Source organism: Tupaia chinensis, unplaced genomic scaffold (assembly GCF_000334495.1).
Source record: "Tupaia chinensis unplaced genomic scaffold, TupChi_1.0 Scaffold000532_1, whole genome shotgun sequence".
NCBI classification, from domain to species: Eukaryota; Metazoa; Chordata; class Mammalia; order Scandentia; family Tupaiidae; genus Tupaia; species Tupaia belangeri.
In genome coordinates this window covers 9,967,620-9,992,194 of record NW_006160045.1, presented here as the reverse complement: position 1 = coordinate 9,992,194, position 24,575 = coordinate 9,967,620, and the positions used below count along the sequence as shown (strand labels likewise).

The 24,575-nt window shown below is 42.4% G+C and overlaps 1 protein-coding gene across 4 annotated transcripts in view; it reads right to left on the bottom strand.

Moving 5' to 3' along the window:
- Positions 1-24,575, bottom strand: part of NVL (nuclear VCP like) — a 133,538-nt gene that overhangs the window by 12,109 nt on the left and 96,854 nt on the right. For 3 of the 4 annotated variants that reach the window (XM_027775238.1, XM_014591116.2, XM_006157272.3), the window contains 2 exons: positions 7,828-7,904; positions 955-1,043 (listed from right to left, as the gene is read on the bottom strand). In XM_027775238.1, the coding sequence (XP_027631039.1) occupies positions 955-1,043; positions 7,828-7,904 (166 nt within the window). Of the gene's footprint in view, positions 1-954; positions 1,044-7,827; positions 7,905-14,078; positions 14,143-24,575 lie in introns of all 4 variants that reach the window. The other variant, XR_003550843.1, reaches the window with a different exon arrangement.

Here is a 24,575-nt window from a genome sequence, read left to right as displayed (position 1 = left end):
CCATTCACCCTGGTCTCAGTTGGCAGAGGTTCGTGCGGTGGGGAAGTCCCACCGCACGAACCCAGGACCTCTCCCATGTAGGTCCAGTTGCAGTACCACTGTGCCATCACCTGGCCCGGTATGTGTATTTTCTAAACTCTCAACTTAGGCTGCATTTTAACAAGCAAATACAAGAGAATGAGGTTTTGGGGGCCAGTGGATGGCATAATGGTTGTGTTGCTGGACTCCCACGTAGTTGACCATGGTTCAAGTCTTACCCCTGGCACCTTGAAATTCATGCCGAGCGCGTGTATGTGTGTGTGTGCCTGAAACACAGAGAGGAGAATGGAGGAGAAGGAATTGCAGTTTGATCATCCCCTGGGGGGGGAGGGGGGACTTCTTACTTTCTGTCTCTCTCTGTCTTTCCAGGGAGCACTCATGCCCTGTAGCAAAAATTTCTCTTTAAACAAACAAACAAAAAAAAGAACAAGGTTTTTCAGAAGTGATAAGTACAACAAACCCACGCTAAAGATCCATTTGTCTCTACCTAAACATTTGTACAAGATGACAAGATAGACAACTCTTTATTAGAGTTTTTGCAATAGGGCGCATGCACTCACCAGAGAGAGAGAGAGGCAGAGGGACAGTGAGAAATCACTCCCCAGGGAGGATGGCTACGCTGCAATCCTTCTCCTCTGGGGATCTTGGGCACACACACACATGCGCATGGCATGAGTTTAAGCCTCTGGGTCCAGGACTCGAACCATGGTTGAATACATAGGAGTTCAGTAACATAGCCATCATGCCATCTGCTGGTCCCAAGAACAGCTTCTAAAAGCCTCATCAGGAAAACATAATAGCTTTAATATCACAGCTAATAGATGCTAGAAAATGATCATTTTCTATGACAACAGTGATTTTAAGTATCTAGAGTGACAATTAATTAGAACTGAGAGACTCTGTAGAGAACCCTACCTTTTTCATTTCCACTCTTTTGTCTTGCCATTTCCTGTTTCAGGGCACAGATGGAAGCTTCCCGTACCAAAGCAGAGAGATCAGCACCTCTATAATGAAAGAAATAGTCTTATTTTTTTATTCTGAAAAATACTACCAAAATCCCAGAAAGACGCCTAGGAGCAATTTCATTGTTATTATGCCCAGGAGCATGTGCTGTGCTAGAGAGCGACAAAGAACAACACGATCCCTCCTTCAGTTCTCCCTCCTTTAGGGATTTTAGGCGTGTATACACATGCACCTGGCGTGTGTGTGTTTATCCTTTAGGCTTTTTGCCCTAGGGTGTGTGCACTCGCAGAAAGAGACACAGAGAGAGGGAAAGCCTCACCCCACTCTGGGGAGATGGCCATGCTGCAATACCTTCTTCATTCTCCTTTGGAAATTATGGGCATGCACGCACACTTGGGTGGTGTGTTTTTCAAACCAAGTCCGGGATTCAAACCAGTTGCATGGTTTTGGACTTGAACCATGGAGTTGGCCATGTGTGATCCAGAGCATTAACCACCATGCCCCCAGTTGGCCCAGAAATTTTCTTCTAAGTTACATATTAAATAACCAGGAAAGAAATTGACCAGTAAAGGTGGGATAAACTGATTATGATTAGTAGGAAAGAGTTTTTAGCTTTCGCTTAAAGTAATTCATTTTTTTAAGTTCATTTCTTCCATGACAGAGAGAGATAGCATGAGTGAATACCCCCAAGAGGGTCTTGATTACACAATCCATCTACCTTATGCTCCAACCAGCCCAGGTTCATGGGCACATGCGTGCATACTCAAGGAAGTCTCTGGATCCAAACCCAGAAATTTCTCAAGTGAGTCAGCCTCACAGAACATCGTGTGTGTGTGTGTGTTTGAGAGGTTTTTTTCTCTAAGGCGTGTGTACTCGCCAGAAAGAGAGAGCGACAGAGAGACAGAAAGCGAGACATCACCCCCTAGGGGGGATGGCCATGCCACAATCCCTTCTCTTCCATTCTCCTCTCAGGATCTTGGGCACACATGCACATGCACCTGGCATGAGTTTAAGCCACCAGGTCCAGGACTCGAACCGCTGTCTACTACATGGGAGTCCAGTGATGTAGCCATTACACCACCTGCTGGTCTCAGAACATGTTTTACCACTGTGTGCAGTCTTGATTTTAAATATTTCTCTTTAAAACAGGGACCAGCTGATGGAGTAATGGTTATGTTGCTAAGACTCCCAATTAGTAGACCACAGTTTGAGACCCTGACCTGGTGGCTTAAAACTCACGCCAGACGTATGTGCATGCACCCAAAATTGCAAGAGGAGAATGGAGGAGAAAAGACTGTGGCATGGCCATCCCCCCTGGGAGGATTATTTCTTGTTTTCTGTCTATCTCTCCAGCTAGCACATATGCTCTACAGTAAAACTCTTTCTTTAAAAAAAAATTCTCGTTAGAAGAAAAAAAATTATACAGGAAATAATGCAATGAATTATAAGCATTCCCTTTCTTTTAGTTATTATTTAATTTTATTTGTTATTATTCATATTCTAATGTGACCAGAGGGAGACAGAGAGAGAGAGAGAAAAGTGAGAAAGTGAGCCGTTAGGTCCAGGACTTGAACTATGGTCAGCCATGTGGGAGTCTAGTACCTCTAACCACCATACCACCTGCTGGCCCAGCATTCCCTTTCTAATAGTTGTAGATATTAATGTTAATATAAACTATACAGCCAGGGGAACCAGCAGTTAGCGTAATGGCTATGTCGCTGGACTCCCACATAGTCGACCCTGGTTCGCGTCCTGGACCCGGTGGCTTAAAACTCACGCTGGGCGCATGTGCATGCATGCCCAAGATCCTGAGAGGAGAATGGAGGAGAAGGGATTGCGGCGTGACTATTTCCCCTGGGGGGTGATTTCTCGCTTTCTGTTTCTATGTCTCTCTCTGTCTGTCTGGCGAGTGCACGCGCCCTATAGCGAAAAAACAAAACAAAACAAAAAACCTATACAGCCAGTAGAAATATAAATGTATAATGTCTTCATTCATAAGAGCTATGCTAAAGTGCTGACTAGCACATTCATAAGCTAAAGTAAGCTTTTATGAAAAATCATTTATGGCTTCGAGTTCAAAAGGAGAAAATACAAAGCCAAGAAAGACTTTGATGTACTTTTAATCCAAGCTCCAGCTGAGTGAATACATAAGTTAATTAAAATATGACAAGAACAAATACACTTTCATATATTTAATTATTCTATGTAATAATAGCTGAATCAGCAGAGTTCTGTGAGTGCAGTAGAAGACTGCTGGTGACTGATATTTCACTATCATACAGCTTAAAAAGGATTCTTGAGAGATTCTTTGAGAAAGAACTAGAGTTTGAGGATAAACGTCACATTCCTAGGTATTAGTTTATTATATAATGTTGATCTGCATAATATATAAAACTGGGGTCAGCAGGTAGCTTGGTGGTTAAGGGCACTAGACTCCTACACGGCTGACTACAGTTTGAGTAACAGGCCTGGCGGCATGCTTTCTTACTTTCCCTCCTTCCCTCTCTCCCTCTCTCTGGTCAAATTTAAATAAATAAATATAAATTAATAAAGTCAAATAAAATAATTCTTTAAAAATATATAAAACTAAAGACACCTAGAATTTAAATTATTAACTAAATCCAAAGTTTTTGTTGGTTGTGTGTTAGGATTGTAACATTAATTAATAATCATATGTGAGGGCACTTCAGAATGTTCATGGAAAAATGGAATTAAAATATGAGTTTAGGGTCAGTTCCATGGCCTAGTGGTTAAAGGAGCCAGATCCCACATGGCCAACCACTGTTTGCATCCTGGTCCTGGCAGCTTAAAAACACACCTAGTGTGTGTGCATGCATGCCCCAAATCCCAACAAGACGGAGAAATGGAGAAAGGATTGGGTGTGACCATGCCTTTACTGGGTGGGAGGTTGCTTTCTCCCTCTTTCTCTCTCCACTGAGTACATAAGTCCTCTGTCAATGAAAACATTCTTTTAAAATTTGAGTTTATTTTGATAAAGAAATACTTGAAATCTATGTAGCTTTTTAATAATATACATTTTTCATGAATTTTTCATGAATTTTTCAAAGACCACCCCTGCATACATGCTAGGGTATTCATTTATTCCCTTAATATAACGTGTAACATTGGTGTAAACAACAACAACTAAAAAACAGGTAGCTGAATGTTGTAGTAGTACAGTATCTCTCAAACTATGGTGACAATGACTTTACTATCCCAAATACACAGCATTTAATTTTAATTTGCCAGAGGGCACATGTACAAGCCAGACTACAAGAGAGAGGGAAAGTGACCATCCCGCCATGGGGGATTGTCATACCACAATCTCTTTTCCATTTCTCCTTTTGGGATTTTGGACATGCACACATACATGCCTGACATGTTTTTTAAGCTGCTGAGTCTCTGAGTCTAGGATTTGAGATATATAGTTGGCCATGTGAGATCCAGCTACCTCAACCACCATACCACTGGCTAGACCGCACTGTTCGATTTTTTTTTAACTAGTTAACTAACTTTATTCATTTGTTCGTTCGTTTATTCATTTATTTAAATTTGACCAGAGGTACAGTGTGTGTGTGTGTGTGTGTGTGTGTGTGAGAGAGAGAGAGAGAAAGCGAGAAAGCAAGTTGTCAGGTCTGGGACTTGAACTGTGATAAGCCACATGAGAGTCCAGTGTCCTTAACCACCACACCAAGTGCCGGACCCCAATTTCTATTCTATAATTATTTTATTTTATTAGAAAAAAATTTTTTTAGAGATTTTTCTATAGGCACATCCACTCGCTAGAGAGACAGAAAGTGAGAAATCACCCCTGGGGGAATGGCCACACCACAATCTCTTCTCCTCCATTTTCTTCTCGGATTTTTGGTATGTACACAGATGTACCCGGTGTTGAGTTTTTTTAAGCTGCTGGTCCAGGACTCAAATTGTGGTCAACTATGTGGGAGTCCAGGGGACTCCAGCGACATAACCATTATGCCACCTGCAGGTCCCATTTAAAAGAAGTTTTTGCCTTAGGGTACATGTGCTAACCAGAGCGAGAGACAAACACAGTGAAAAAAGAAAGTGAGTAATCGCTCCCCAGGAAGGAGGCCACACTGCAATCCCTTCTCTATTCTCTTCCTGGGATCTTGGGCACACATGTACACATGCCTGGTGTGAGTTTCAAGCCACTGGGTCCAGGACTTGAACTGTAGTCAGCTACGCGGGAAATGTAAGTGTTGTGCCATCTTCTGGCCCCACATTGTTCGATTTTAAACACAATTATTTTATTAACCAACACCTACATGCTCTAATCCAAAAGATTTGGCCCAGGTAAGTTCAGTTCTACCATTAAAACTACCTCTACCGGGGACCAGCAGATGGAATATGGCTACATCACTGAACTTCCACGTAGTCGACTACAGTTTGAGTCTTGGACCTGGTGGCTTAAAACTCATGCCGGGAGTGTATACTCAAGAGCCCGAGAAGAGAATGGAGAAGAGACTGAGGCCTGGCCATCCCCCCTGGGGGTGAGCTCTTTCTTTCTGTCTCTCTGTTTCTCTCTGACTGTCCAGTGAGCAGATGTGTCCTATAGCAAAAATCTCTCTAAATAAATAAATGAATAAAACTACCTCTATTATTCACTGAAAATCTTTTCACATTTGAACACTTAATCCTATAAACTACTAACTTAAGTCTTCCACCTCTGTCCCCAAATAGTAAAACGATTTCATAAAGAACTAGTAAGGATTTGATTTGATTTGATTGCCAATTAAAGGGAAACGGGCTCTCACATATGCCTCTCACCATCCTGCCTAAGACTGATCACTTCCCCTTTATGGAGAACCACTGTCTGCACTAGGGGTAACTTGGTCATTTTCAGAGAGTGGCATGTCTCTCAGGTGTGCTGGGGAGGCAGAACAATTGAGACTCATTGCTCTAGACATCCATGTCTGAAAAAGATTCATATGAGGTAGAACTTTGTAATCTGACCCACTCCAAAAAAATGATCAGCACAGTTTCAAGTGGAACCATCTTGATAAGAAATGGTTATGTGAAATTCTTCAACAAGAACAGAAAGTAACTGCCTATATTACAGGCACTGTCTGTGGTATGTTTTTTGGGTAAAAAGCACCGACTTCTGAGGAGGACCTCAAAGATGAAAACACTGATTTACATGTTTTACTTTGCTTCAGGAAGCACCATGTGATTGGGCCCTGCCCTAGGGGGTATTGTGATCACCAAGCAAGTTGTGATCAATCAACAGGGTTTTAAAATGAGCCAGAGGCTGGCTCTAGGCCATCAAGGTGGCCCCACATGGCGCTCACAGTTGGGTTCCCAGCACAATAACCCTGAAACACACAGGGCACAGTTACAAGTGCCCAGGATCTACTGCACTGGACGGCTGGAAGAGGTCACGCCAGATCCTGTGGAAAGCGTTCCTTTCTCTCTCATGCACACGTGCTTTATCAAAAATAAAGAGAAAGGAAAAAAAAATAAAGAGAAAGAAAGAATTTAAAGACAAGCCGGGGTGGGGGAAAGAGAGAGACAGCAGGTGGCATGGTGGTGAAATTGCTGGATTCCCACATGGTTGACCACAATTTGAGCCCCCAGACCTGGCAGTTTGCTTTCTCACTTTCTCTCCCTCTCTGGCAAGAGCTCACGGCCTATAGCAAATTAATAATAATTACAAATAAAATAAAATAATTCTTAAAACAACAACAAGCCAGGGGCTAGTTGGTGGTGAGATGCTTAAGGCAGCTGGATTACACACGGCAGACTGCAAGGCTCGAGTTCGAGCTCCTGTGGCATAAAAACACAAAGGCCTCATGTGTGTGCATGCCCAAAATCCCAGGAGAATGAAGGAGAAGGGATTTAGGAGAGGCCATTCCTGTGAAGGCATGCTTTCTTACCCCACCCCCTGCATGATCTTGACTCTCTCTGACCAGCATACACCCCTATAAATATAACATATCTAAAAAAAAAAAGCAAGTCAGAAAGTGTGATGTGTCAGTTAAATTTGAGTTTCACTTATTTTCTGTGTCCCCAAAATGAAACAGTTAACAAATTACTTTTAAAAAACTGGAAGAAGGGACCAGCAGATAGCATAATGGTTATGTCACTGAACTCCCAAGTAGTAAAGTGCAGTTCAAGTCCTGGACCTGTCAGCTTAAAACTCATGCTGGGCGCGTGTGCGTGCATGCCCAAGAGAAGAGTAGAGAAGGGACTGTAGCATGGCCACTCCCTCGGGAGGTTATTTCTCACTTTCTGTCTCTCCAGAGGGCATACATACCCTATAGCAAAAAATCTCTCTGAAAAAAATAAATAAATAAAACGGGGCAAAAAAAAAAAAAAAAAGACAGCACCACAAATATATGACAGCTGAAGGCAGAAATCAGATTTTGTTGCTCCTAAAAGCTGCATGGATGTGAGTAGGTGTGCTATATAAAAACGCATTCTGAGGCTTAGAAAATATGATTTTTGTTAATCTCTTCAAAGCTGAAGCACTTTGATAATTTGGCAGCCAGTGATGAAAATTTTCTCAGATATTCTGGAAGAACAAACACTTTGTGAAGGATAGCAACGATAGTTAGGGCAGCTCGAACACCAAGAGTCAACATAGGAAAGGGTTCCCTTCTTCCCAAGAATTTCTTCACACCTCCAAATAGGCAGTCCCTCCACCTAGGAGAAGCGAGGATAAGCCAGGCACCACATTCGGTGCTTCATAAGATACCTCATCTATTCCTCCCAGCCATCTGCTGAGGTGAGGATCTTTCTTTCTCATTTAATGAATGAGAAAATGGAGCCCCCAACAGTTAACTGACTTGAGAGTAAAACACTTACGTATAGCAATCACAGCGAGGGTCACCAGCAATGGCTTCCAAATTTACGTCTGCATCCAATGGGGGTTTGGTGCCGTCCTACGTAAGACAGAAAAGCGACTTTTCAAATAAGGCTCAAAAGACCCATGTTCGGAGGTGGCTAAGGGTACTGGACTCCCACATGGCTAACTGCGGTTTGAGTCCTGGACCTGGCGGCTTGCTTTCTTCCTTTCCCCTTCTTTCTCTCACTCTGTCCCTCTCGGGTCAAATTAAAATAAATAAATAAATAAATAGGTAAATAAATAGATAAAGTTAAATAAAATACTTATTTAAAGAAAAAATAAAAGAACCATGTTCAGGGACCAGCAGATAATGTTAATGGTTACGTCACTGACTCCCATGTAATCGACTGTGGTTCAAATCCTGGACCTGGCAGCTTAAAACTCCCGCTGAGCACGTGTGTGTGTCCCCAGAATACTGAGGGGGAGACTGGAGAAGAAGGGACTACAGAGTGGCTACTCCCCCCAGGGGGTGAGTTCTTGCTTTCTGTCTCTGTTTCTCTAGCGAGAACATATATTCTAATACAAAAATCTCTTTCTCTAAGAACAAAACAAAACAAAAAATACAAACCCCCCACATTCATCCACATAACAGGTTCCTAATGCAATAATGGCTCATAGTAGTCAGCAGGTGGCATGATGGTTAAGTTGCTGGACTCCCACGTGGTTGACCACACTTTGAGTCCCAGACCTCTGGCAGCTTGAAAGTCACACCACGTGTGTGTGCGCATGTGCCCAAAATCCCAAGAGAAGAGTGGAGGAAAAGAGATTGTGGTGTGGCCATCCCCCCAGAGGGTAATTTCTCACTTTGTCTGTTTTTCCAGCAAGTGTATGTACCATATAGCAAAAATCTCTCTTTCTCAAATACTACTACTACTAATAAATAATGACTGCATGGCCAAATGAGTATAACTGAGTCTCAGTGTGGTAAGATTTCTACAAATTTTAATTTTGAGAAATGAGGCAAAAAAGCAGATTCCAGACTCGAAAGAGTTAAAGGCAAACCATCTATGCTCATGAGGCTTGAAGACTGTGCAGCCACAGTGAAAACAAAACACCACGGGTACCAAGGACAAAACCCACCACAACAATCTTTCCAAAGGTGAAGAAACACATTTCTTTTGCTGGTTATATATGGTAAATACTTGAGCAGGGCTTGGTGTGGATGTGCGGTTAGCTAGGAAGGAGAGATGAGGTCAAGCCTGACCAGGAGAGAACAAGTTGTCACCTGCTCTGCAATGAGAGCCCAAGTCCTCCATGCTGCCGTGATATTCTGGCTAAAATGCAACCTTGACGGGTGCAAATTCCCCCTTAGCTCGTGCCCAGAGACACTAGGAATGATGATGGTTTTCGAATTTCAACATTTAACACAATACTTTGCACGCACACAGTACATATTGAATATTTTTGGTGACAAACTACAGAGGTAAAACTCAGTTTTTACCTTTTAAGACAAGGTCTTACAGTGTCATGATCTTCCAGTTTCAGCCTACCAACCAGCTGGGACCAGAGGCACACCGCCATGACCAGCTTTGCTTTTTTTTTTTTCAGATAGGGTCTTTCACTGTGTTGCTCAGGCCAGTCTCAAGCTTGAGACCTCCTGCCTCAGCCTCCTTCAGTTGCTGGGATTACAGGTGCAATCCACACTACCTGCTTTTAGAGTGGACCAGGAAGCTAACCTGGGCACCCCATGTGGTCCCAGCCTGTGGAGCATGGCATCTTAGCATTGTGTTACTGTTGCCTGACTAAAACAGAGTTTTAATGATCTTTTTTTTAAAAAAAATATTTATTTAATCTTATTATTATTTTTTAATTTGACCAGAAAGAGACAGAGAGAAAGGGAAAATGAGAAAGCAAGCTGCCAGGTCCAGGACTCAAATCGCAGTCGGCCATATGGAAGTCCAGCACTTTAACTACCATGCCACTTGCTGGCCCCAGTGATTTTTAAAAAATGTTGTATATTTATTTATTTTAATCTGACCAGAGAGGGACAGAGGAAAAGAGAGAGATAGAGGGAAAGTGAGAAAGTAAGCCACCAGGCCAGGGACTTGAACTGTGGTTGGCCATGTGGGAGTCCAGAGCCCTTAACCACCACGGCACCACACCACCAGCCCCTAGCCCCAACGATCTTAAATGTATGACAGTTCGATGGTAAGTTAGTGTGCGACTGCATTATTATTCTGATTCATTACTTACATATATAATGCGCATCTATTTTTTCCTTCACAGCAAACACATCATGAAATGATTGTATCATGAAATAGCTCCGCAGAGTGTCCCAAGTGCAGGTTCCGTCTGCCTGCCAGGCAGCAAGGTTTGGAGCTGCTGACCTCACACAATCCCTGCCACTCTGCCCACCCTCACACATTAAGCTTTGCACTGCCTTCCAGCAGGGCACGTCTAAGAACTGTATAAAGTGTACACCTAAATTAAATGCTGCTATTACTGGATAAAATGTCAATGTTTACCTAACATAGGTCCAAAAAAGTTACCTTTACTGTTCAATCCACTTTGACCTGGGAAATAAACCCTCTCTGTGGCACTTAGGCAAAAAAGTCTGTGCTTTTCTCTCCTAGTTATAAGCCTAGAGGGTCAGACCACATGGTCACTAGCATCTTTCACGTAAACAGTTTTTAGTGTGGTCAGGACAGTGACTCCTGGGGGAGGGAAGGGGGAAAGGTGGGCAGTGGCTGGAAGGAAGCAGGAAAGCTAATTCCATGAGTCTGGTAATGTGCTCTCTCTTCTTTTTATTGTGGTAAAATATACAACCTAAACTTAGCATCTTATTTTTATTTTTTTATATGCCAGAGGGTGTGTGTTGTTGCCAGAGAGACAGAGAAAGTGACAAAGCATCCGCCATGGGGGACTGTCACGTGACTATCCCTTCTCCTCCATCTCTCCCTCTTTTTGGGATTTTGGACACAAACGCACAGGTGTCCATAGTGTTTTCTCAAGCCACCAGGTTCGGGACTTGAACTGCATGGTCAGCTATGTGGGATCCACTGTCTTAACCACCAAACCACGGTGGTTAAGGCATCCTTCCCTTTAAGTTTATTTTTCTCCTGAGAGAGATGCACCTCCAACAGGATCTTGCCACTGTGATCCATGCCTGGCTTCAGCCTGCCCCAGATCACAAGCATGCATGTGCCTGGTGTACACGTCTCCAGATGCAAACCTAAACCCCCACCTGTGCACCAGTTTCACGAACTGCTACATTAGCACGGTGCCACCGTTTGTCTCCCAAAACTTACTTTCCTTTTACTTTTTAAATTAATTAATTAATTAATTAATTGCTAGAGGGCACCTGGGCTGGTGAGAGAGAGACAGAAAAAGAGAGAGACCCCCAATAGGGTGTGGTCCTTCATTCCTCCTTTCCCTGTCAGAATTTTTTTTTTTTTGAGAGGTTTTTGCTATAGGGCGTGTGCACTCACCAGAAAGAGAGAAACAGAGAGACAGAGAGTGAGAAATCACCCCGCAGGGGGGATGGCCACACTGCAATCCCTTGTCCTCCATTCTCCTCTTGGGATCTTGGGCACGCACGCACACACATGCGCCCAGTGTGAGTTTAAGCTACCAAGTCCGGGACTCAAACCACCGTTGACTACGTGGGAGTCCAGCAACATAGCCATTACGCCAATTATTGGTCCCAGAATTTTTTTTTTTAAGAGATTTTTGCTATAGGGCATGTGCTCACTGTAGAGACAAGAGAGACAGAGAGACAAGAAGTAAGAAATTAGCCATCCCAAGGTGGATGGCTACACCAAATCCCTTCTTTTCCATTTTCCTCTCAGGATTTTGGGCACGCACATACATGCACCTGGTATTGAGTTTCAGGTCACCGGGTCTGGGACTTGAACTCTGGGTCAACTACACGGGAGATCAGTGCCTTAACCACCACACCACCTGCTGCTCCCACAAGCCGTCAGGTTTTTGACTACCGCATACACATGTCCATGTCCAGCACGTTTTTCAAGTTCTAGGGTTGGGATTTGAACCACAGTTGGCTGTGGGAGCTGGCTACCAAAACACAACGCTTTAACCATTGCACAACAGGGCTTGTCCCCAAATTTACCATCTTAACTATTTTAAGTGCATAGTTCAGTGGTACTAAGTACCTCCATCATCACTACCTATCTCCAGATCTTTTTTTCCTTTCCCAAAATGAAACTCTGTACCCATTAAACACTAGTCCCCCATTCCTCCTGTCCTTACTCACACCCCATCCCACCAGCCCCAGCAATGAATTTCACTGGTAATGTTTTCTTTCTTGATCTGGTGGTCATGTTTATAACAATTCATGGAGCTGGACATTTTATGGTATGTCCACTTTTTTGTATATGTATCGTACTACTGATTCAATAAAAAGATTTAAAAAGTGAAAATAACATTGAACCAGAAACTGAATACCTGAGATCGAAAGCTTAAGTTTGCAAGTAAATGGACCCATGGAAAGTTCTTTAATCTTTATTATTTATTTATTTTTGGTAATTAAAAACAATTGTATTCGGCCAGCCTTGTAGCCTAGTGGCTAAGGGATCTGGATCCCACATGGCCAACTGTGGTTTGAGTCCCAGCCCCACTGTTTGAAAAAACATGCCAGGCATGTGAGCACACATGCTCAAAATCCCAACAGGATGCTGAAAAGGAGGACGAAGGATTGTGGCATGACCACGTCCTATTGCGGGGTGCTTTCCCCTTTTCTAGCAAGTACATGTGACTTCTGGTAATTAAAAAAAAAAAAAAGGATCTTATCTCCAAATAACATAATTTTGTACTGTATTTAAAAGACAGGAGGGAAAATGATGCTGTTTGCATAGTGACAGTGAACATATAATAAAGGTTATTATAATGAAGAATAGCTTAGACTTTCCCAGCCATTAGTGAAGTGGGAAAGACTGCCTGTTAAAACACTGCCCTGTGAGTGTCTCAATACATCATTATAAGGAGGGCGAGAGGTGGGTGGGGTGATGGGGCTACTGTATTAGACAAGCCCTTACTTGGTGCTTCAATGTTCGTAAGAACCTACTAACCTTACCTTGACTGTCACATGGCATATGAATCTTTCCTATGTATATCCCAAATGCTTTTAGAAAATGTTACCTCAAACTATCTACTACCCTGGTTTGATCAAAAGCTCAATCAGGGGACCAGCAGTTAGCGTAATGGCTATGTCACTGGATTCCCATGTAGTCGACCGCGGTTTGCGTCCTGGACCCGGTGGCTTAAAACTCACTCTGGGCGCGTGTGCGTGCGTGCACAAGCTCCCGAGAGGACAGTGGAGGAGAAGGGATTGTGGCGTGACCATCCCCCATGGGGGGTGATTTCTCGCTTTCTGTCTCTATGTCTCTGTCTGGCGAGCGCACGCGCCCTATAGTGAAAATCTCTCCAAAAAAAAAAAGCTCAATCATAAGACCCAGCTGCAATGGCGTAGGTGATAGTGTGCTGTGGCTACTTGGCTTTCAGAAAAGTCATGACACATTCTTGCATAGAAATAGTATGTTGTGACTTTTCCAACAACCAATGTGGTAGGGTGGCATTCCAACAAAGGAAGGTAACGGGATACGCTTAAAATGTCAGTACACATGTGCAGCCTGTGGTGACTTTGTAGCCCTGTCCTTATAGCAACTTAACAACTCTTAGTGACTTTATAACCCTAACAGCAACCTAACAACTCTAACTTCATGTACGCCTATGCATCTAACAGCCCGGTGGCCCAGTCCATATTTGTATAATTCTGTAGCTGTCTTTTACCCAATTAAAAGTATGTATAATCAGGGTTGGCAGGTGGTGTGTTAGAGGTGATGGATTCCCACATGGCTGACTGCGGTTCGAGTCCTGGACCCGGTGGCTTGCTTTCTTGCTTTCCCTTTCTTTCTCGTACTCTGTCTCTCTCTGGTCAAATTAAAAAATAACAACAAATGGAATTAAATAAATAAATAAAAATTTTAAAAAGAGAGAGAAAAAGTATGTATAATCATATATAAGAGACAAAAACTAAACAAATAAAGTAAGAGCCCCACTCAAGAAATTCGGGGCTTAGCCTTTGGATATGAGGTATTGTTAGCACGTGAGTAAATTGCTGTTTTCCTGCAAAAGCCTTGGTGTCCTGTCTTTCTCTTGCTGAATATCCTGCAACATTTCTGGTACATTGGCTGGGGAAGAGGAGAGGACAGAGGTGGTGTGTTTTCACCAGGGTGCAGTCCCCGGAACTCACCTGACACCAGTGGACCAGTTGTTCTGTAGGGGAGAAGCCTTCCCGGCAGGCTGGGGTGCAGCTCCTAGAAGCTCAATAAAACCCAGTGATGGGATCAGCAGTTAGCATAATGGCTATGTTGCTGAACTCCCATGTAGTCAACCGCGGTTCGAGTTCCGGAGCCGGTGGCTTAAACTCACGCTGGGTGCGTGAGGAGAATGGAGGAGAAGGGATTGTGGTGTGTCCATCCCCCCTGGGGGGTGATTTCTCGCTTTCTATCTCTCTGTCTCTCTCTGTCTTTCTGGTGAGCACATGCGCCCTATAGCAAAAAAATCTCTCCAAAAAAAGAAGGAAAAAAAAAAAAAAAAGAAACACCAGTGACTCAGGAACCAGCTCAGAGAGCGCCACCCACAGGATTGGTAAGAATCCGGATTCATTTGGGAATGAACTTGCTCCAACAAGGCAGAGGGGGAAAACTGATCACTTCCCCAGAGAGCTGGCCTCAGTACTTCCATAATGGAGATGGGAGGAAACAGCTAAGCTCCTAAGGTGCTGGGCAATGAGTCAAAGACACTGTGTAACTGTGGATGAACCTTTACCACTTTCCTCTTCCCTTCCTGTGTGTGAATGTCATTATTTAAAGCAAGTGCTTACTCTCTTAGAATGTGTGGTAAAAAACTTCAGGCAGGAATATTCAGGAAATTATCGCATTAACTTGGCTCCCAGAAGACTCCAAGCACGTTCTGTTCTAAAATAAACTGGCCCTCATTCAGGGTGGGCTGGCCCTCCAAGGGGTTGCCCCCCTACCCCTCATTTCTCCCCCTTACCAACATTGTTGCCAGCTCACCCAGAGCCAAGGGAGGCTGGAGCATCAGTCACAGCCCGGGGGGGGCTACCCCTCCCTCAACCTAAATCATCTGTAATCCTCCTGACTGGAACCACTCTGGAGTTGCCAACCTAACCCCTTACATTCCAGCCTGAAAGCACAGGAAGGGCCCTCCTGATGATCAAAGTCAAAGGGCAGAAAAGCAGAAGCCTCCATTATGGAGAGGAAAACAGCAAATGGCCTTAAGGAATTCCGTTCAATTTGATGTATAAAAAGAGCACTCAGATAAATTAATTTAAATGCTTTTCAAGTTCACATGGTAACTAAATAAACTGGCTTCCAGATCTTCACAGTTTGTAATATATAGTTTGTTCAGGGCTTATTAATCTGGTAAAATCTTGTCTTAATATGGTTGGTTTAATAAAACAGGTAGTAATTATGTTATGTTATATATATCACATAAATATTTGACCAACAAGAAAGATAAATTAATGACCAGTCTTCTCTAGTATCATGTTTCTCACAGATATTCAGGGCATAATGGTTAAAAAATGTTTTAAATCTTGTTATTTTAAAATTCGTATCTGGCTGTTGTAATCTGCCATGTGTTTTGTCGTAAGTTTTGGTGCCAACAGACACCGAGTTAACCCTTTTTCATCCCTAAAGTGCTTGGGGCTTTTTGTCTGTAGTTAGTTGCTTTGTTGAAAGCTTTTCTGAAAAGGTTTTCTTTTTTTTTTTTTTCTTTTTTTGGAGAGGTTTTTTTGCTATAGGGCGCGTGCACTTGCCAGACAGACAGAGAGAGACAGAGAGACAGAAAGCGAGAATTCACCCCCCAGGGGGGACGGCCACACTGCAATCCCTTCTCCTCCAATTCTCCTCTTGGGATCTTGGGCATGCACGCACACGCACCCAGCGTGAGTTTAAGCCACCGGGTCCGGGATGCGAACCGCGGTCGACTACGTGGGAGTCCAGCGACATAGCCATTACGCTAACTGCTGGTCCCTGAAAAGGTTTTCTTGAAATGACTAGAATCTTAAACTGTTATGTCTTTTCAAAAAACTCATAAAAAGAATAAAATAAGAATATACTCTTGCAAGTATCTAATCATTAACTGGGTAAAATAGTAATAATGAAAAATAAATTTCCAGTTTCTATAGAAAAACTGATTATTGGGACCAGCTGTTAGCATAATGGCTATGTCACTGGACTCCCATGTAGCTGATTGCAGTTTGAGAATTGGATCTGGTGGCTTAAGCTTATGCTGGGCGCGTGTGCGTGCGTGCTGGGCGCGTGTGCGTGCGTGCTGGGCGCGTGTGCATGCGTACGCAAGGGATTGCAGCGTGGCCATCCCCACTGGGGGTGATTTCTCACTTCCTGTCTTTCTGTCTCTCTCTGTCTTTCTGGCGAGCGCACGCAGCCTATAGCAAAAACCTCTCCAAAAAAAAAAAAAAAAAAAGAAAAACTGATTATTTTTCTGGACTGCTAAGCCAATCGTTAAGCAGAACCAAAAGTAACCAAAACCAAGGAAATGTTTTAACAAAATCATGATTAAATTACTATTGTCAATCTTTATTAGAAAAATTAACTATTAGAAAAATTAAACAGTTTTTGTTTGTTTATAAAATATATGTCAGGACCAGCAGTTAACATAATGGCTATGTTGCTGGACTCCCACGTAGTCGAACGCGGTTTGCGTCCCGGACCCAGTGGCTTAAAACTCACGCCAGGTGCGTGTGCGTGCGTGCCCAAGATCCCGAGAGGATAATGGAGGAGAAGGGATTGCGGCATGGCCATCCCCCCTGGGGGGTGATTTCTCGCTTTCTCTCTGTCTCTCTGTCTGTCTGGTGAGCGCACGCGCCCTATAGCGAAGAAAAAAAACCTCTCCAAAAAAAATAAATAAATAAATAAAATAAAATATATATCCATAAACTGCGGGTATATTCTAGAAAGCTAGTACTCTCAGAGTTACAATTCTGGTAAATGTGTGAAGCCCGACAAAGTTACAAGCTAGATGGCCTTTGCAGAGGCATCAGGTTCCCCAGGACAGGCAAAGAGAGAGAGAGGCTTTGGCAGCCTAAGGTAATCCTTAAAATGATAAAGATACGTTCCTTAAAGATAATCATTTCTATCTAATCAATCAAAATAATCATTATTTCCAAAGACAAATTTATAAAGAAAAGAAAAGCAAGGCTTAAAAAAAATCGGTATGTAGGAAAGAGATGTGGAAAAAATGTTGTAGGTATGAAAATGTATTTGTGGTAAAAAAAAAGAAAAAAAGGTTAAAAGGAAAGAAAACATTTCAATAGTCTTCTAAGATAAAAATTTTTGTCCTAAGTAAAAAGGCTGGATTATTCCAGAATAAAGAAGGGGGCAAATAATTAAGGTATAAAGCATGTCGCAGAAGGTTTGAATTATGTTAAAGGTCTGAGAGGGAATTGTAAAAAAAATTATAAGAAAGATTTTATGAAAGGATCTTATATATGATAAATGGTATCTGAGGTGGCCATAAAACAATGGCCCACACCACTCAGTGCAGAAGCACAATCAAAATACGGTAACCTAGGGGGTCCCCAAATTTATGGACTTTCTTAAATGGTAAATGTAAGCTCTAATATTGGATCCTTAGGGCCCATATGCCAAAACTAAGGAATGCAGAAAATATTCTGTAGTCCAAATGGCAGGCATTGAAGTAACTATAAGTAAAGCAAGAGTACTCCCACGGGGAGTTGTTGGGCAATTTTAAATAACAGAAGCACATGGCTTCCTATCTCCTTTTCTGATTATGAAAATAGGAGAGAAAAATAACTATGTTCCCCAAATTACATAGAATCCTGATTTCTCACAAGCCTGGCCCCATAAAACATAACATCTGGTACATGGGAAAAAGTCATTTTTGTTGGAAAGGACAAAAGAATGACACTAGAATTTTATAATTTTTCATGTGCTAGAACTTCCTTTACCTTACCTAGCACCAATATACAGTGCAACACTTAAGTCACTGGAGAGGTAAATGGGCTCTCTCTAAACAAATCCTGCGATAATCTACACATTAAAGATCAAATGTCTCTCAAATTTAATTTATATCCCCCTCGGGATGTTACACCCATGGAAACAATCTGGCCAGATTAAAAAAAAAAAAAAAACTAAACTAAATTTGTTAGACTCTGAACTAGTAGCGATCTTACAATCATCTAATAAAAATTACCACAAAGTTGAAGTAACTATTGATAATAAAGACAAACATATTGTAAACCTAATCAAAGAATATTTCTTTGTAGGCTGTTTAATGTCCTCTGACTCTGGTTACAATGTATACTTGTTTATTCATTTTCATTATATATTACCTGTAAATGCTATGCTAGGTACGGGAAGAAGAAAAAAAAAAAAATCAAAGATACCCATAACACATCTACTCTAAACTTTGATGCCTGACTCTTTCCTTTGCCCAGAGATAATTGGCTATTGAACCAGTCAGACGTGTCCTCCTGCAGGACTCTACTGTCTGTAACAACAGATGACTGAGTGACTACTAGGAATGAGCTTTCCTATCTCTTATCTCTGAGGGACTTGACTACGAGGAATGACCCTTCCTAGTGCGGTGGGACTTAATTACTAAAAATGAGCCATTTGGACCTGTCAATTTTGAGGCCTACATATACATTCAGAGGAATGATATTTTGGCCAACAGGGGAAACTGAGGCCAGAAGTTTGACTGTTTTTTCCCCAATTTTCCAAAATCCCTTCCATATGGCCTGGGGTGAGTCATGCCCATAAACATTAACAGATCATGTTGGCCCATTTGATAACAGGACTGTTACATTCTGTCCTGACATAGTATCTTTGTAATGGGTGAGTCACACCACAAACGTTAAAAGACCAATTTGACTCACTGAAAACAGGACGCCATCTTTTGTATCCTTCTGGCCCTTCAAAGTCAACCAATATTCACCTTACAATACAAGAACTCTGAAAACCCAAAGACCAACAGACCTAGGCTCCACTCCCAAAGACATTCAAAAATTCTTTGACCATCTTCAGTATTGCATTAGCCTCTGATTTAAAAGCCTTTCAGGCAGACCAACATGGCTATATACTATTCCAATATGTGGCGACCTACTGCTGGCTGGGAAAATACAAGAAAATTGCATAAAAAGAACAAGACGATTCCTCTCTCTCTCATGGAAAGTTGGCTACCAGTCTGCACGTAAAGGTAGCTGAAGATTCACCACAGCATAGTGAAGCCAGGTTCTTGAGCCTGGGAATGCACTTCTGACCCCAAAACACCATGCGAGTTGATTATCTGGAAAGAGCAAGCCACGAGCCTGGAGACCTGAGAGGACTATAGCTCTGCTTTAGTCACTCCAGAAACAGACTAATCTATGGACGGCAGAAGTCTGAGTTAACCATCTAGCAAAATATATCTAATAACCTACTTCTCTTTCATCCTTGTAATAATGTTGTTGATGGAATGCACTGCCATCTTTTGTCATTGTTTATTGTTGTAGCACTACTCCTTATCTTTGCCATAGGACTGGTGGAAGTTAGGACCAGCAGTTAGCGTAATGGCTATGTCGCTGGACCCCATGTAGTCGACTGTGCTTTAAGTCCCAGACCTGATGGCTTAGACTCATGCCGGGTGCACACGTGTGTGTGTGTGTGTGTGTGTGTGTGTGTGCGCAAGTGCGTGTGCCCAAGATTCCGAGAGGAAATTAGAGAAGGGACTGTGGCGTGGCCATCCCCCCAGGGGGTGATTTCTTGCTTTCTCTCTCTGTCTTTCTGGCGAGCGCACACGCCCTACAGCAAAAAATCCTCTCCAAGAAAAAGAAAAAGGACTGGTGGAAGTTGCCCAGCTGACTGGAGTTGTGACGAGAGGGCTCGACCAGTGTTTGTGTTTCTTCTGAGGATAGGATGTTTTGTTACTATTGGGTGCTTCTAACCTGGACCTTCTTTTAGATACAGGTACTCCATCCTGTGAACCACGCATCCACACCACCCAACAGGGCTGAGGTGTTGCTAAGACCTTACTTTACCACACCCATCTCTCTTGTCAGAAAACATCTTGGGGACCAGTGAGAATAACAGGACAATCTACTTTGCCAGCAAGGGAATCAATATACCTGTTTTAATCCACAGTATTCCCCAAATAAATGGTCTAAAGTCAGACATTCCCGAGATAGGGCACGGGTAATCAACTGGACCCAGATTACTAACTCCCACTCACCAGTGTGTGTGTGTGTGTGTGTGTGTGTGTGTGTTTTAATGTTATGTGTAGTCATAATCCTAACACCTCATAAATTGTAGATGTCTCTTATGCGAATGGAAATATTGGCTCAGAGGTAAGTACGTATGTAAGCAGTCCTCACCCCAACTGCATGTTATAGTGACCATTGGGTCTACTATCCTTCTTAGAACTATGTGACTTCCGAGAGCTTGCCTGATCCTACCATGCCTGACTACCCAGGTTAGAAAGTCTGTCTCTGACTTGGCCGAGGCCACAGTTAAAACAAAGGCAGCCACATGTTCCACCATAATGTTACGAAAATACAGACCCCCTAAATTAGGGTAATGCTCTTTGACCCTAATAGGGTCTGAGCATCAAAGTGGAGAATGTAGTAAGGGGACCTTCCAGGACAAAGGAAGAAAATGGGACATACTTCAATTTTAAGTACACACGTGCAGCCTGTGATGACCTTGTAGCCCTGTCCTTAGAGCAACTTAGCAACTCTCAGTGACCTTGTGGCCCTAAGAGCAACACAGCAACTCTGTAACTTCAGGTATGCCTGTGTATGGAATAGTCCAGTGGCCCAGGACATACCTGCATAATTCTGTAGTAGTCTTTTACCCAATCAAAAGTATGTAAAAGTATATATAACCATATATGAGAAAAAAGGAAACTAAAACAAATAAAAGGAGAGTCTTAAGAACTTCGGGGCTCAGCCCTTGAGTGTGAATCCACTGAGCCAGTGCTAGCACACACATAAATTGCTGCTTTCCTGCAAGCACTTTGGTGTCCTGCCTCTCTCTCACTGAATATCCCGCAACATCAATGCAAAGCCAATTGGAGTTTGGATTCCTGGTTGATGTAAAAAAACTACACCCGAGGGCCAGCAGATGGCCTAGTGGGTAAGGCACTGGATTTCCACATGGTTAACTGTGGTTCGAGTCCTAGATCTGGCTGCTTGAAACTCACACCAGGTATGTGTGTGTGTGTGTTCATGCCCCAAATCCCGAGAGGAGAATGAAGAAGACAGGACTGTGGCATGGCCATCCCACATGGGCTGGGTGATTTCTCACTTTCTCTCTGTGTTTCTGATAAGTGCACATGCCCTATAGCAAAAATATCTCTTGGAAACAAACAAACAAACAAAGAAAACAAAACCAAAACATCTGGCATGTGTGTGCTTGTGACCTTGGCTGGCTGAAAGACTGAGGAAAGGGACTATGGCATGACAAGACCTGTCATGGATGCCTAGCTCGCTTTTTCTTTTTTCACTCTGATAGAAGAAATCAACAACAACAACAAAAAGGGTGAATCATAAGAGAGAAATACAAGGCGCAGCGCCTGAAGACAAGTCTTTCATATTTCTCAGTATCTAAATTATACACTTGGGTCAAGGTAGACCTACCTCAGAATATACCTCTTTGACCTTTTACAACACTGTATTGTTTTTTAAAGTTATTTATTTCTTCCATGAGTGAGAAAGACAGACACACACATACACGCAGAGCACCCAAAAGGGTCCTGAGGCTGTGATCCAACCCCAGCCTCAGTCAGCCCGAGATCTTGAGCAAACACGTGTCTTGTATAGTCAGGAAAGTCTCTGGACTTAAACTGAGAACCTAACCAAGTGGGATTGCCTTGCAGAGCATCACATTTTACCACTGTGACACTGTCTGGCTCCCATAAAATACAATGAACTGGTTCACCTTACATTAATAGAGCAATCAGCTTCAGTTCTGAGAAGCTTTTCACTGTGTTTATGACAGGGATATTGCTAAAGACATTGTTCACTGCATTTCATCAAGAGGACTCGGAAGGAGAATTCTTACATTTACATACAGGGAGCAGCTGTCAGCTTTTTCTATTAGGGTACTTTTTGTTCATATGAAATCTTTTATTTAAAAAAATCTCGGTATATAAAGAAACACAAAAATAGGGACCAGCAGTTAGTGTAATGTCTATGTCACTGGACTCCCATGTAGTCAATCGCGGTTTGAGTCCCGGACCCGTTTAAACTCACACTGGGCGTGTGTGCATGCGTGCCCAAGATCCTGAGAGGAGAATGGAGGAGAAGGGATTGTGGTGTGGCCATCCCCCCGGGGGTGATTTCTCACTTTCTATCTCTGTCTTTCTCTGTCCTTCTGGCAAGCGCACACACCCTATAGCAAAAACCTCTCCCCAGAGGAAAAAAAAAAAAAAAAAAAAAAAAAAATGAGTTGGGGTATAAACTGTTTTTTTTTTTTTTGGATATAAACTTTAAAAATTAACTACTTAGTTGTTATAAATCTACGAACTCTCAGAAGTTTCCTAATTCTCAGAAAATTAATCCTTTAGAAAAATAATTTGAAAAACACACACTAGAAAGAAAGTAACACACTTCCTTTTTTTAGATGTATGAGAGGTAGTCTACACAGGATATCTCCAGAAGTTTCAACAGTAACATTACTTTCCACTTAGCACAAATAAGGGCTGAGAAATCTTTGTATCATAAAACCTAATATTTTTTAAGTGAAATGTTTCTGACCAGCAGAAAGAACTAAAATGAAAAGTGAGGAGCTGGCAGGTGGCATGGTGGTTGAGGTGCTGAACTCCCATGTGGCCAACTGTGCTTCAAGTCCTGGACATGGCAGCTTGCTTTCTTACTTTCCAAACTCTCTCTCTCTCTCTCTGTGTCTCTCTGGTCAAATTAAATAATAATAATAATAATAATAAATAAATAAATCACGGTCGATTACATGGGAGTCCTGCGACATAGCCATTACGCCAACTGCTGGTTCCAAATTCTATTTGTTCTCAAGTAAGAGAAACCAGAAATCTTTTTTTTAAAAAAGCTTGTAAAGCAAAATATGTAAGTAATTTGGAGAATTGTTTATTAAAATGGTGTAATAGGCTATGAAATAATTAGATCTTTTTGTATCAATTTGGCTTTTGTTCTCTACATATTCTATTATCTTTTAATAAAGTTTCTAATAGAATATCAAATAATTTGGTGACTACAGAAAGTTGGGTCGAAAGAATTATCATAAGAAGAAAAATGGGACCAGCAGATGGTGAAATGGTTACGTCACTGGACTCCCAGGTAGTCAACCATGGTTCAAGTCCTGGACCTGGTGGCTTAAAACTCATGCTAGGTGCGTGGGCATGCATGTCCAAACTCCCGAAAGGAGACTGGAGGAGAAGGGACTGTGGGATGGCCATCACTCTGGGGGTGATTTCTTGCTTTCTGTCTCTCTAGTGAATACACAAGCTCTATAGCATAAATCTCTCTAAAAAATAAAGAAAAAGTCAGTTTCTCTGTTTTATTTTTTAAGAAGTTTCTGCCCTAGGCGCATGGGCCCAGAGAGAGACAGAGATAGTGAGAGGGAAAAGTGAGAAATCACCCTCCGGGGAGGATGGCCACTCCACAATCCCTTCTCTTCCATTCTCCTCCCAGGATCTTGGGGGCACACACACACACACACACACACACACACACACTTATATATAAGAATGATTGTGAGAAATACACAATCCAAGAATGAACTGTGGTTGGCCATGCGTGAGTCCAGTAACATAACTACTATGCCATCTGCTGCCCTGGAAAATAGTCTCCTAAGAAGTTATGGCCCACAGCAGGTAGCTTAGTGGTTAGGCACTAGACTCCCACGTGGTCAACTGCAGTTCGAGTCCTGGATCCAGTGGGTTGAAGCTCACACTGGGCATATGTGTGTGCATACCCAAACTCCACAAAGAAAGGAAGAGAAGGGATTATGCTGTGGCCATCCCCTATTGGGGGCGACCGCTCACTTTCTGTCTCTCTCTGGCAATCACACATGCCCTATAGCAAAAATGTTTTTAAAAATACAAAGAAATATGGCCTACAAGGCCAGCAGGAGGCATGATGGTTAAGGCGATGGATCCCACATGGTCAGCATGTGTGACCCAAATCCCAAGAGGATAATGGAGAAGAGACTGTGGCATGGCCATCCCCCATTGGGATTGATTTCTCACTTTCCCTGCCTGTTCCTCTCTGGTGACTACTTACACCCTATATCAAAAAAAAAAAAAAAGTTAGGGTCTACAAATACTTTATGACTATATGAGTCTACTTACAGGAAGAATGTTAGAGTGGGTGGGCAAGTTATGTCACAGAGACAGAAAATAGAAAGGCAGTTGCTGAGTGCTGGAAGGTTATTGTTTAATGGGTTCAGAGTTTCAGTTTGGGAAGATGAAACAGTTTGACAGATGGTAATGGTTGTACAACAATGTAAATATACCTTACACCACATAACCATACACATAAAAATGGTTGAAATGGTAGAGCCTATGTTAGGTGAATTTTACTGCACTTAAAAAAAGTTATGGCTCACTTATACTAATATTTCCTATAATTCTGATGAAGCATTGTATGCTATAGAGCCCTGGTTTAAAAGGTAACTCAAGGGAACTGCCATCTTCCAGTAATTAACCAAAATGATGAACGCAAAGGGAA